Genomic DNA, 14,659 nt, shown 5'->3' with positions numbered 1-14,659 from the left:
TATCGTCTTATGTCTGATTGATAAGTGATATTATTTATGCATTCAAGAAATATTTATTGTATGTCTAGTGTATGCCAGATATTATGTAGTGACATAATTTTTGAAGTTGAGAGTGGGTTTCTATTGCATAAATTAATATGATCTTAGAGTGTCAACATACCCCATTTTTACTAGAGATAATTTAAACAGACTTCCAGTCGTATTTAAGAGTCACCTTTGGTTTGTGATGACATCTGAGAGTTTCTTCACCCACTTTGTAAGTATTTAATCAGGAAGATTGAATTGAGTGTTGCCATAGTGTATTTGCCACAAGAATCTATTGCATCCAACCATGCAGCTTCTTTATTATGTTACTGTTACTATTTTGAATTTATGCTGTCAAAATGCAAATGAATTTGTTTGCATTTTGAACTTTAATATTGCTCTGGATAGTTGAAGAATCTCAATAATTAAACTGTTGTTAAGCTATATGGTTGGAGGAATAAAATAGCATCAAAATCCAAGTGGAAAGGAAAGTTTGGTTTGATTTTGTTCTCAGAGACATTAAACACTAGTTCACTTTTGAGATTTATTATAAAAACCCCCGGTAGTCCTACATGATGTCTGCCCCTCTTCCATTCCAGTTGAGGGAGGTGGCTGAGGTAGCATCATCCCCTGGCCCTTGCTTCTCTGTGGTCACTGGGAAAGTGGCCCCATTCATGGCTGCTTTAGTCTTGGGGGATTGCTAGGTGCTTCATGTGACAGAGCTCCCTTTTGGGGGTGAGGTGGCAGAAATCAGGACCCAGGAATGGCCCAAGTTGGGGCCCCAATAAGTGATCCTCCACACCTTAAGCTGGTTTACGAACATCATCCTCAGTATAGGGTGAGCCAGGACCACATGGGCCTCCTCTTTACTCAGAGATACTGGCAAATAAGAAGTCAGACATTCCTGGAACTCACTTGTTAATTCAGTAAATCCCAGTACAATCCAAAAAAAAATACAGTGGTGCATTTTTGTTTCACAGAGTCCTTTTTGAACACAATACTGTTTTTCATACTCCATTCAGTGGAAAAATAAATACTAATACACGTTTGATTTTGAGGGAGAATCGAAAGTTTCATTTCTGTTGTTGGAAGAGAAACTTGGCAGGTGAGTTCTTTCTAAAATATTTATTGTGAGGCTGTAGAATAAAAACTGTGGCCTCCACTACCAGGTTGCAGGGTATAATAGAACGGTAAGTGTGAGAATTAGTGGGAGCTTTTGAAAAATGTGCCTGACCTGTTCTCCTTGCTTTCTTCCCTGGCCCAAGATGTCAGTGTACCGATTGGTGGGAGTGGTGGTGTTGTAGAGAAGAGGATGGACACATTTGTTTTGGGGAAAAAAAAGAAACTCTTCATATGATTCTGTTAGACCGTTGCCTCACTTCATTCTCCAATGGAAACTCCTACTATACTAGTGCCTAAGATTTAGAGACAGAAGACCACTGTCCAGTGTCAGGCTTTGCAGCTGGGTCTTTTAAGGTGTGGTTAGGACTTGGAGGAAAGAGGATGGCCTTTTTGAGGCAAGGAGGTGCAGGGGAGCAGGAGGGATTAAGCACCTGCACAGATTCTGGTGATAGACTTTAAGAAATTTAGTATGGGAACTGGCAGAAATTGGTGGTGGAGGTGGTGACAGTAAAGGTGGTCAAGTAGAGGTGACAGTGATGGTGAAAGTCTCATGCATTTGGGGGTCATTACTTTATTGGATTCTTAGTTTTAAGCCTTATGTTTCACAGGGCATTCAGTGACCTTTGATAAATGTTCTAAACCTTGAGAGTTGAAAAATACTGATATGCTTTATATGGCCCATTCATTACTGCCAGACAACAGAAACCCTTTATGTATTTGTACATATGTGACTGAAAGTTTTCTTGAATTTATCAATATTGTTTTTCTATTTTAAAGCAATGTTTGCTTTTTTTGCCTGGAATATATCAGATTTTCTGTTTCTTACATTTAATGAAACATTATAAATATTTAAAATGTCTGGTCATTCATTTTACTTTGTCACCATATGTTTGACGGGAACCGGGTCTCAAAGTGTATGGTGGTTTCTGTTATTAATGTAAACCTCATAATGTCCCTTTGTTTTGGTGAGAAGAAAGAGTAAAATTATCTATTAATGACAAAAATCTAGAAAATCCCAGTAAATGACCTTCTTTTTTCTTCTATTTTTCCTTCTTGATAATCACTGACATAAATGAAATGAGGAATAGATACAAAAGTTATCTCTAAAAAAGTATCATTTGTACAGGTAATATAACATAATGGTGAAGCAGACCCCAGGGCCACAATACCTGATTCCCACATTCCCACCTCCCCTTGCTTGCCTTTTGACTCAGGTAAACCTTTGTTCCCCCATCGGTAAATTGGGGCTAATATCAGTTCCTGCATCATTAGTATTAATTACAGTAATACCTTTATTGTCTGACAAATGATGAATATAATTTGTTACTCACAAATAAAATTTTATTTATAAGTCCCAAATTGTGCAAGGTCAGAATTACTATTTAATAGATAATGTACTACTTATAAAGTATTATTAGTTTATAAATAATTGGGTAAAGACATTTTTATTCACCATAAACCTACGTCCATATTATCCCCATGCCTCTGGTTCCTTTTGTGGCCATGCTGCCTGGGGTCAGCTACCAAAACATTTGCCACTTGTGAGCATCCCAGGGCTGATGTAAAAATTATGCCTGAGTCCTGAGAACCAATACAATAATTTTTAACCCTGGGTGTTCATTGGAATCACCTGGCTAGAGATAAATTCCACTAATTCACCTTTACGTGATAATTTGAATAAAAACTGGACTTAAACATCACCTTCAATGGCCACTTTATTAATAGAGTAAATGAAATAAAAACCCATATATGGGGGTTTATAGGGTTTATATAGCTACACGTTTAAGCATATGTCAGCATTCTGGGAGCATCTGGTTGCGTGTAAGCAATTCCTGAGGTAAAATCAGAACTCTGTAATCTACTCGTTAAAACCATTTTGCTAAGATTTTCAAGCCAACAGTTTGAATAAGTGAATAAATTAATTTTAGTTTGTATCAGTATGATTTTAGTTACTAAATGGCATGAGTTTAAAAATGTCTTGTTAATTCAGTTTCTCTAATTCACACTGGCCAACTATATGTTTTATTGACAACTTAAATCATGGGATTATATTGTGAATTTATAACATGTTAATTGAACATCGCTGGTGATTCTTTTGTAATCTGGAAATTCACAATAATACTTTACCTTCTTCTGTTAGTTGTACTTCTTATTTAAGAATTGCATATAAACAAATAATTACTAAGTCTAGGAAATTGGGCTTGAGAACTTATCTTCCTAAAGGGTTTACCATTCTTAGTAATTTTGTAATTTTTAACTGTAATCCCCTAGGATTTATAAAGTCTGTACTTTTACATACATGATTAATTTTTTGTAAGTATTTTTACACCTTTTTTATAATGTATTACATGATTAATTTTTTGTAAGTATTTTTACACCTTTTTTATAATGTATTACCATAAAGCCCAAGAAACACTCTTAAGAGTATCAAATATAGGCTGAAATTAATAAAAACATGTACACTTCTGGCATTTATAAGTTTGTGTCTAGAGAATGGAAGTATCAAAAATTGCTGTTCATATTTATTGCTAGATTCCTTAACTCAGAATATCATTCCTTATAAATATTGCATTGCATAAAGAAATGGTATGGTAAAGACTTCAAATAAGGATTTTTTTGCTGTTGTAAATCCAATTATCTGTTGGTTTAGAGTTGTACTAATACTGTAGCCAGTAGCCACATGTAGCTATTTAATTGTGAAATTAAATTATTATAGTTAAGTATAGGTAAAATTTCAGTTTCTCAGTCACACTAGCCATATTTCAAGTGCACAATAACCACTCATGGCTATAGTGGCTACAGTATTGGAGAGTGCAGATCTACAACATTTACATTATTGTAGAAGATTCTACTGGACAGTACTGGTTAGGGAATAAATGCTTTCCCAGGGTCCAACAGTATCTCTGTAAAGCAGATCCTATGTTTGCATTGATTTCTTTCATGTTAAGGAAGCTAATGTTCCCACAGTGGGTGTGAGGTGAGAGACAGATCTCCAATAAAATTATTTGAAAAATGGTATACCTTTTTTTTTTTTTTTTTTTTTTTTTTGTGGTACGCGGGCCTCTCACTGTTGTGGCCTCTCCCGTTGCGGAGCACAGGCTCCAGACGCGCAGGCTCCGGACATGCAGGCTCAGCGGCCATGGCTTACGGGCCCAGCCATTCCGCGGCATGTGGGATCTTCCCGGACTGGGGCACGAACCCATGTCCCCTGCATCGGCAGGCGGACTCTCTACCACTGCGCCACCAGGGAAGCCCTGAAAAACGGTATACCTTAAGATGCCTTTTACTGTAACTAACAAATAGCCCAACTCAAAGTGGTTTGTAGCATTGCTCCTTAAAGTGTGATCCATGCACCAGCAACACTGGCATCCCCTGGGCGTTTGTTAGAAATGAAGAATCTCAGCCCTCTTCTCAGACCCACTGCCTTAGAATCCGTAATAAGATGCACTAAGCACGTGAGTCATATACACATTAAAGTTTGGGAAGCAATGCTTAAAACCATAAGGATATCTATTATCTTATTACAATAAATTTACAGGTGGGGTGACTCAAGACCATTAAGTCTGTGACTCAATTGTGCCATCAGAGTCCCAGCTTCTTTCAGTGTATTGCTTTTGCTAGTCTCCCTCTGTCCACCTATGCTTTTTACAATTGGACATTGGCTGCAGCAGTTCGTAGTATCATATCTTGCATCCTTCTGCCTCTAGACTTTGTCAGGACCATCTCCTGTCTGGAGCTATTTTATTACAATTCTCCTACCTCCTCTCTCTAGTGCCAGTCATATTTATGCTCCATTCTCCTTTTGATTTTATGTCCCTTTCTAAATGACCACTTGAAAACCATAAATTGAAACCAAGAAAAATGCAAACTCTTTCCTTGCCTGTGGGTGGTAGATTTTTATTTTATGAATTTGATAAATTTCCCTAACTTATTTGCATCTTGAGAATGTTAGTTGGAAATGTGGACTGACTTTCTCATTTTAATAGTATTTTAGGTTGAACAAAATTAAATTGTCATTTTCATGGAATAAAAACCTCAAGTACCAGCAACTTCATATGACCCAACCTAATACAACATTTTATCCATGAAGAAGGAAAATAATTCAAGGTTAAGAGCACAGACTTGGGGCTTCCCTGGTGGCGAAGTGGTTGAGAGTCCGCCTGTTGATGCAGGGGACACGGGTTCATGCCCCGGTCCGGGAGGATCCCACATGCCGCGGAACGGCTGGGCCCGTGGGCCGTGGCCGCTGGGTCTGCGCATCCGGAGCCTGTGCTCCGCAACGGGAGAGGCCACAACAGTGAGAGGCCCGCGTACCGCAAAAAAAAAAAAAAAAAAAAAGAGCACAGACTTAGGTCACAGCTTACCATTTATATACAGACTTAACATGTCTGTGAGAGACATTGGGCAAGTTCTTTAACCTTTCCAAGTTACAGTGTCCTCAGAAATAAAATAACAACAGTATTAGCTACCTCATTAGGTGATAATGAGGACCAAATGTAATTATTGAGTGTTTTTCAAAGACAAGTTAATCATGCTCCACCTTCACAATTTCTTCCATTTCTGCACTTGTCTTTATCATTATACATTAAATACTTTCCCTTAAAATAATCATTTTTACTTAATTTTTACTTAATTTTCATCCTAAGCCATATTATTTCATATATACTTTAAAATCATATATATATATATACACTATATATGAATATATATGTATACACACACATAAGCTCTGTGTGTGTGTACACACACTCGTGCGCGTGCACTAAGACATCCCCCAAGGGGATAGGATGATGCTATTGGTTCAGGAACCACACTTTGAGAACCATTGGTCTAGAGAGGAAAAGCAGGGATCTATTTGTCTAGGAAATACTGATGTAATTGTACCAGTCATTAAAATATTGAACCACACAGGCTGCACACCGAGTGTCCTTATACAACATCTGCCACCCAGTTATGCCGGCCCCTTCTCCAAGAACCTTCAATTACACATTCCTACATTCCACCTATAAAAGATGCAATACCTGACAAAGTGCTTATTGGATATCCATTCTTATTGGTTAGTCTCTGAATCCAGGTTTATAAGATGAAACCACTATTAAACATAAAAGATTATTCGAGGTTCAGACTTCAGATTTTCAGGCAGAGCTCAAGAAATTTCCCAGAACCCATGGATTAGTGTAGGGTATGACATTGTATAACTCTCCCACACCTTATATCGTCAAGCTGTATTGGCCTTCCTGGTCCTTTCTGATGCCTCAGGACGTTTGCACAGGTGATTCCTTCTATTTAGAAAGTGTTTACCCCTTCCTCTTCACTACTTCCTCTTACTTCAGACTTTAGAGTTATTCAAATATTAGTGCTTCAGAAAAGCCTTTCCTTACCTCACAGACTCAGTTCAGTTACTCTCATTTCATAGCATGATCACAATTACAATTAACTAATGGCTTAATGAGCTATATATTATCTGTGGCCCCCATCCTCAGAATGTAAGATCTGTGACTGTAATGGGCTGTGTGGGTCTTTCTCACCTCTCCATTCATAATGTCTAAGTACTCAATAATTTTACATTTAATAAGTGTATGACTCAGTTTTTTAAGTCTCAACTCTCAGGCTATGTGTTGTGTAATGACACCATTCATAATGATCCCAGGTCAACTTGGAGCTGCTTTTATGTCTCCTCTGAATGTATATAAATCTAATTATAATGATTTCCTTGTACTATTATAATTGTTGATGTATGAATTTCCATAAAAGTCTCTAAGCTACTTGAATATAAGGATATTTTCTTTTGTCTGTTCCTAACAAACAGGAGTTTCCAGCACAGATATGGAACTCAGTGAATATTTGTTGAATGAAACGTCTGTCCAAAAGTAAAAAAAAAAAAAAAATTAAATTATATTTTTAAATGAAATCCCTTATTAACACTAACACATGTGTGTTAGACTTGAAATATTTCTTCAAGTATAAGTAATAATATGGGATTTTTTTCTTTATACATTGAGATTTTTAGCTCAATGTAACAACAAACGGGGCAGGAAAAACAACAAACACAAGGAATGATATTGCAGCCAATTCTCATGAAATCTTATTATCAAGTCAGTTCTCAAGGGATAGACTGAACCAATAAAGTAAAAGATTTATATACCTTGCAATGTCAGGATGGTGTTCATTTTCTAAGAGACTTAAACTAGCAACTTTTGAGTTTTTGCTTCCACTTAAATGGATGCTTCATCTATGTTGCTTCCCATAAAAATAAAACATCTACTTCTTGTGTTTGATAAACGAAAGCTTGTTCTCATAGACTTCTGATTACAGTGTGCCTCAGGGGACATGTGTCTCTATAAGGTGAAAGGTGTAATGGTAAATTGTATAATCTAAATTATTTTAAAACACTCTCAGTTATGTGTGTATTTTGTATGTTTAAACATCCTGACTAACGGAAACGTCTTGTAAAGATTTTATAAATCAGAATAATAAATTTCTAACTGAAATTATGTCCTCTTTATTGACATAAAGAGATCAGTGTGCAGTATACTATGGTTTTCAAAAATGCTTTAAACATGCCTTCATGAAGAATATTTACCTTAAAACAAGTACTAATAGTTCTCATTTGAGTCTCAACTTTTTGTTGAATTAATGGATGAAATAACCTAAATTTTAACTTTCATCCTCACCATGAAATTGTGTGATTGATAAGCAAGATATTGTCTCACATCCCTGATGCCAGTATCCAAATTGAGAACGTTTAAGAAGTTAGTTCTAGGGCATATAGCCAGGCTGTGAACCAAAACCAAGCCTTTGGACTTTAAATCCATTACCCATTGGTAATAGCTAATTACATTACCCTATTGTATACATCTTTGGAAAAAAAAAACAAAAAAGCATTCTTTGACTTATCTATTTCTACATAACAAATGACTCCAAAACTTAGTGGCTTAATACAAAAGTTTATAATTATATCATGATTCTGTAGATCAGGAATATGGGCAGGGCTCATCTAGGTTGTTGTTCTGCAATCGTGGTATGGCTGGGGTCACTCATTGGGCTTCATTCATCAGGAAGCTCAACTTCTAAGAGAGCATTTTATCCTCCAGAGTTACTTTCAAGATGGTCTCTAATCATTCAGTAGTCTAGCTTGGGCTTCCTTACAGCATGGCAGCTGGGTTCCAACAGAGAGAATACAAAAGCTACCTATTCTTTTACAGTCTATGCTTGGAACTCATATAGCATCACTTTTGCCACATTCTGTTGGTCAGAACAAATCACAAGGCCACTCCATATTCATGAGCATGGAAAATGGACTCCATCTCTTGATGACATGACAAAGAATTTTATGGCCATCTTTTATCACCACACGTATTAAAATTAAAATAATGGATATATAAACAAATGATTGCCAGGATATACTACTAACTCAATTACCAGAGATGGCTCACACTTTATTTAGCATGTTCACATTTAGTTAGCTCTGTGAAACTTTCTAAAAATTGGGATGTGTGAACTATAATAAGTTAAAGAAAGAATTTCTTCAGAGGTGATTGATTATGGGCTTTATTTACCTTCCTTCTTAATGTCCAACAATGCCAAACCATGTGAACACACATTTAGTTATGAATGTCAATAGTTTTACCTAGTAATAGGTTTAATAATAGTAAGTAAAGTTGTTTTGACAGAGGCAATAATAGGCATCTTTCAAATTTTCAGTTTACATAAAGTTCTAATGGATCTCCAGAATCAGCAACTAAAAGAGTTACATGACTGGCTAACAGAAACAGAAGAGAGAACAAGGAAAATGGAAAAGGAACCCTTTGGACCTGATCTCGAGGACCTAAAACGCCAAGTACAACAACATAAGGTTAGTGTATTTTATGCTATTTGTTTTCATCTGAAAAACAAACTAAGTGTATATGTGTATTATGTGCATAGACATGCCATGGTTTACAGATAAGAAAGAATTAAAGCTTCAATTGAGAAGAGTTTTAAAATAATTCTTACCTAATACTTTTTGCGATGTTTACTTTTTCAAGTACAAAATAGCTAGGCTTTTCATATTTGAAAAAAATCAAATATATTCCTGGAAGAGAACAATGCCGGCTATGTGATTTATTAAAGTTTTGGTTTCTTAGAAGAGGGTCTCTGTAGGGATTACCTGCAAAGCAAGTTTAAGTAATAAGGCAAGATTTTTTAAACATGGCTTTACCTTTGATTCATAAGGTCTTAGAGCAGGCCAAACTTGATGAAAAATGAACATCTGTAACATAGCTTTCCTATAAAATATAGCATCTAATAATTTTAATATTTGTTGTTCCATCCAGTTTATTTGTACACTTACAGTTATGCTCCCTGGTTGCCAGAAAGCATTTATTGTTTCTGTGATTAGAATTTCTACAGAAATATTTCTTTTCTTTTCAGCTTCCATTTTTTAATTGAGGTATAACTGACATATGACATTATATTCATTTCAGGTGTGCAACAAAATGATTCAATATTTGTATATATTGCAAAATGACCACCACAATAAGTCTAGTTAACATCCACCACCATATAAAGTGAGAATTTTTTTTCTTGTGAAGAGAGCTTTTAATATTTACTTTCTTAGCAAATTTTAAATATGCACTACAATATTATTGATTATAGTTACCATGTTCTACATTACACCCCCATGACTTACTTATTTTGTAACTGCAAGTTTGTACCTCTTGACCCCATTCACCCATTTCACCCAGTCCCCAAGCCCCCTCCACTCTGGCAACCACCATTCTGTTCTCTGCATCTGTAAGTTTTGTTTTGTTTGTTTGTTTGAAATGGTTTTTAGATTCCACATATACTTGAAATCATAGTGTTTGTTTTTGTCTAACTTATTTTGCTTACCATAATTCCCTCAAGGTCCATCCAATTTGTCACAAAGAGCCAAGATTTTATTATTTTTTATGTCTTTTTATGGAATATATACAACATTCCAGTGTATATATACACCACACTTTCTTTATCCATTCATCCATCAATAGACACTTAGGTTGTTTCCATGTCTTGGCTATTGTGAATAATGCTGCAGTGAACATGGGGGTGCAGATATCTTTTCGAGGTAGTGTTTTTGTTTTCTTCAGATAAATATCCAGAAGTGGAATTGCTGGATCATATGTAAGTTTTATTTTTAATTTTTTGGAGAACAGCCATACCGTTTTCCACAGTGGCTGCACTAGTTTACATTCCCACCAACAGTGCATGAGGATCCCCCTTTCTCTACATTCTCCCTGACACTTGTTATTTCTTGTCTTTTTGATAATAGTGGTTTTGACTATGCATTTCCCTGATTAGTGATGTTGAGCATCTTTTCATGTGCCTTTTGGCCATTCATATGTTTTCTTTGGAAAAATATCCAGTTCCTCTGAACATTTTTTAATCATATATATATTTTTTTTGCTTTTGAGGTGTATGAGTTCGTCATATATTTTGGATTTTAATCCCTTATCAGATATGTGATTTGCAAGTATTTTCTCCCATTTGGTAGGTTGCCTTTTCATTTTGTTGATGGTTTCCTTTGCTGTGCAGAAGCTTTTTAGTCTGATGTAGTCTCACTTCTTATTTTTGCTTTTGTTCCCTTTGCTTTTGTACTCAGATCCAAAAAATCATTTCCAAGACTAATGTCAAGGAGCTTACCACTTATGATTTCTTCTAGGGGTTTTATGGTTTCAGGTCTTACATTCAAGTCTTTAATCCATTTTGAGTTAATTTTTGTGTAAGGGAAAAGGTAGAAGTCTAATTTCATTCTTTTGCATGTGCTGTCCAGTTTTCCCAGCACCACTTATTGAAGAGACTGTCCTTTCCCCCTTGTATATTCTGAGTGCCTTTGTTGTAAACTAATTGACTATTTATGCATGGGTTTATTTCTGGGCTCTCTATTCTGTTCCACTGATCTATGTGTCTGTTTTTTTATGCCAATACCATACTGTTTTGATTACTATAGTTTTGTAATATAAATTGAAACCAGGTAGCTTGATGTCTCCAGCTTTGTTCTTCTTTCTTAAGATTGCTTTGGCTATTTGGGGCCTTTTGTGGTTCCATACAAATTTTAGGATTGTTTGTTTTATTTCCATGAGAAATGTGATTGGAATTTTGATAGGGATCGCATTGAATCCCTTGATTGCTTTGGGTATATGGACATTGTAACAGTATTCTTCCATTCAATGAGCATGGCATACCTTTCCATTTATTTGTGTCTTCTTCGGTTTCTTTCATCAGTGTCTTACAGTTTTCAGCATACAGGTCTTTCACCTCCTTGGTTAAATTTATTGCTAAGCATTTTATTCTTTTTGATGAAATCTTAAATGGGTTTTTTTTTAAAAGAATTGTCTTTCTGATAGTTTGTTGTCAGTATATAGAAATGCAACAGGTTTTTGGATATTGATTTTATACCCTGTGACTTTACTGAATTCATTTATTAGTTCTAACAGTTTTTTGGTGGACTCTTTAGGGTTTTCTGTATGTAAAATCATGTCATCTGCAAATTGTGACAGTGTTGCATTCTAATAACCATTATAAAACTAGCTCAGGGTTTTACTGTAGGAACAGAGCCTTGCTCAGTCCATCATCTCTCTCTCTCTCTCTCTCTCTCTCTCTCTCACACACACACACACACACAGAAGAACCTTCATGATTGGCCCAAAATTAGGGTTGCCAGATTTAGCAAATAAAAGTACAAGAAGCCTAGTTAAATTTGAACTTCACATAAACAATGAACTTTTTTTTTAGTGTAAATATGTCCCAAATTAGTTATTGTTTAGCTGAAATTCAGATTTTACTGGGCATCCTGGATCATATCTGACAACTCTACTCAGGATTCTGTGCTTCTTGGATTTATGGCTTTGAAAGGAAATATCTGTTCCCTCAACTCATACCTCCTAAATCTGTGTCTCACCCAACTTCATTCTTTTTTTTTTTTTTTTTTTTTTCTGTACGCGGGCCTCTCACTGCTGTGGCCTCTCCCGTTGCAGAGCACAGGCTCCGGACACACAGGCTCCGTGGCCATGGCTCGCGGGTCCAGCCTCTCCGCGGCATGTGGGATCCTCCGGGATCGGGGCACGAACCCGTGTCCCCTGCATCGGCAGGCGGACTCTCAACCACTGCGCCACCAGGGAAGCCCATTCTTTTTTTTTATATATAACTTTTTGTCATACCTAGCTTCACAGTTCTTTCATGCAGATGAAAGATACCTTTCTTTTTACATCCCAGAGCTGTTTTTTATTTAATGAACTTCAGGTTCAGTGAAGAATGGGGCTGGCTTTTGCTATTGCTGCAGCCAAAGCCATCCTTTGGCCACAGCAGCTTAAGATAAAACAGTTTGGGGAGAGCTATAGCTATGGCAATCCCGTCTGCTACCCCGTTGGGAAAAAATAAAGCATCAACTGCATTCTAATTTTCACATGGAAATTGTGACTAAAAGAGGTTCACTTGTCACATAGGTTTTAATTGAACATCTGATAAAGAAGTTAGAGCCAGTGCTAGACCTTGAACTGGACCACTTTTTCTATGTGATCATGCATTCCTCTGGTAAACCATGTATGCATTCTCTTCCCCTTGGCCTACACTGGAAGTTGCGTGCAGACAGTTTTCTGTATATATCAGTGGCTTCCTCTCTGTCTGAAGGCATTCACTGGCCACAGGAGAGTCTCAGCCAGTTTGAACATGGGCAAAAAGTAGTTAGTGCTGCCAGAGCTGCCATTAACCAAGGAGGGACAGGAAATGATGGATAAGTACCCTAGAATCCTTGCCCAGTGGCGGGATGATTCCAAGGTATCTCTCAATTCCCAGTTTCTCAGAGGTTTCCCAGCAAGACTGGGCCCCAGATGTCCATGGGGTAAACTATCTCAGTTCTTCCCGCTCATGATGTCTCTTGAGATGACTTCTCAGATAAACTATTTGTACCCAAATATTTGGCTTAGGGTCTGTTTGGGAACAAACTCAACCTAAGACAACCTTCTTGCCTGGGAAGCCAGAGTACTATCCCAGCTTACCATTAACTAAATATGTAATTTTCAGAAATTATTGAATCTCTCAGGTTCTCCATATTTTCACTTTGGAAATAAAAGTGTTGAGCCAGTTGATTTTTAGTGTTCCTTCCAGTCATGGTTTTAATGTTTCGATTAGTTTTAGAATGTGAAGCATTTCAGGCAAGGACAAGACTACAGTCAGTAACTTTGAACATCAGAGGGATGGATGCCAGCACTGGATGCCTGGAGTCTAAGGAGGAAGCCAGGAAGAGAAGGAGAGAAGTGGCAGAGAATGGTAGGGTAGCCATAAGGGTGAATGACTTAGGGCAACTACGAGTAAAGGTCTCATCTGGAAACCAGGAACAGAGCCTTCATTGAGGTTAGGCTGTCTAGGGTCTTCATATTCTGCCAATTACCTGAAAGGTTTTGCACTTTGCTCTGGAAGATTTAAAATGAATGGAATTGAAAGTATCTGACTAATATTGTAATCAAATTTGAATAGTTGTCCATTACTTGAAAATGTGCCTTTTCTGATGAATATGAAATTGCTTTGAAGAGCATAATTTGAAACAAAAAGAAAGCAACAGAACTATATGCAAGTTGATTATGTAATCACTTACATCTAGGATTTATTCATATAAGTGTGTAAGGAAAAGCAGAAGGAATTGGTTTTCTGACATAGAAAGTGAGGCCATCTTCCACCTTTAACTGTTTAAACCCACTTCACAATATATTATTTTTTTAATAAAATTAAGACAATGGAAAAACATATTACATAGCTAAGAGAAAGCCTGACAGTTGATAATTCTCTTTTGTTACTTAAAGTAATTACAATGAGAAGAAAATTTTTTGACAAAATCAAACAATTTATAAAGGAGTTGAATTTATTTAAATGGGAAACATGTATGTTTTCTTAGAAGTATACACTAAAAGGAGTAAATTTTTTTTTGTTAATCTTTCCAAGCTTCATAAAACAGAAGAAGGAATAAATATTCTTTCTTTAGGTAACTGAATTCAAACTAAAGCCTTATTTAAATAATCACTGATTTACTTTGCAGCTTTTCTTCCCAAGGATTTTTAGTGAATGAAAATAAGAAAATTTCTCCTTCTGACAATGAAATACATCAGTAACCTTGGAGTAGTCAGAAAGTAACTGCACCCTGCTGCATCTCCATGCTTTTCACCTAATATAACATTTAGTTTTTTTAGCTTCATATCCATAGACAGTACATCCTTGAGTCATCCTCTTTATTTTTTTAAGAGATGATTACAGATGACAGAATTAAAGAAGAGATTCAGGTTTTGTTTCTGGGAATGGATTTAAATTCTGCTCGGGTCAGAGGACTCTGGCGTGTGCGTGCCCTCTCGCGCTCTCTCTCTCTCTCTCTCTGTCTCTCTCAGTTGGAGGGCAAATCTTGCAAGTACACCGTGCATATTACAGATGTGCTTCTCTCTGTTCTGTTGCAGCATCCTTTGCTATCTTCATTTCGACAGCATTTTATTACAAGGCAGGCTAGAAATTG

At 36.5% G+C, this 14,659-nt stretch overlaps 1 protein-coding gene across 2 annotated transcripts in view; it reads left to right on the top strand.

Annotated features, from left to right (window-relative positions):
* DMD (dystrophin) overlaps positions 1-14,659 on the top strand; it is a 2,064,872-nt gene that overhangs the window by 592,064 nt on the left and 1,458,149 nt on the right. For both annotated transcript variants that reach the window (XM_082609524.1, XM_082609523.1), the window contains exon 12: positions 8,851-9,001. In XM_082609524.1, coding sequence (XP_082465650.1) covers positions 8,851-9,001 — 151 coding nt within the window. The remainder of the gene's footprint in view (positions 1-8,850; positions 9,002-14,659) is intronic.

Source organism: Mesoplodon mirus, assembly GCF_964341445.2.
Source record: "Mesoplodon mirus genome assembly, chromosome: X".
Classification (NCBI taxonomy): domain Eukaryota; kingdom Metazoa; phylum Chordata; class Mammalia; order Artiodactyla; family Ziphiidae; genus Mesoplodon; species Mesoplodon mirus.
Note: the sequence above shows the minus strand (reverse complement) of the source record. Positions and strands in the feature narration are given on the sequence as shown.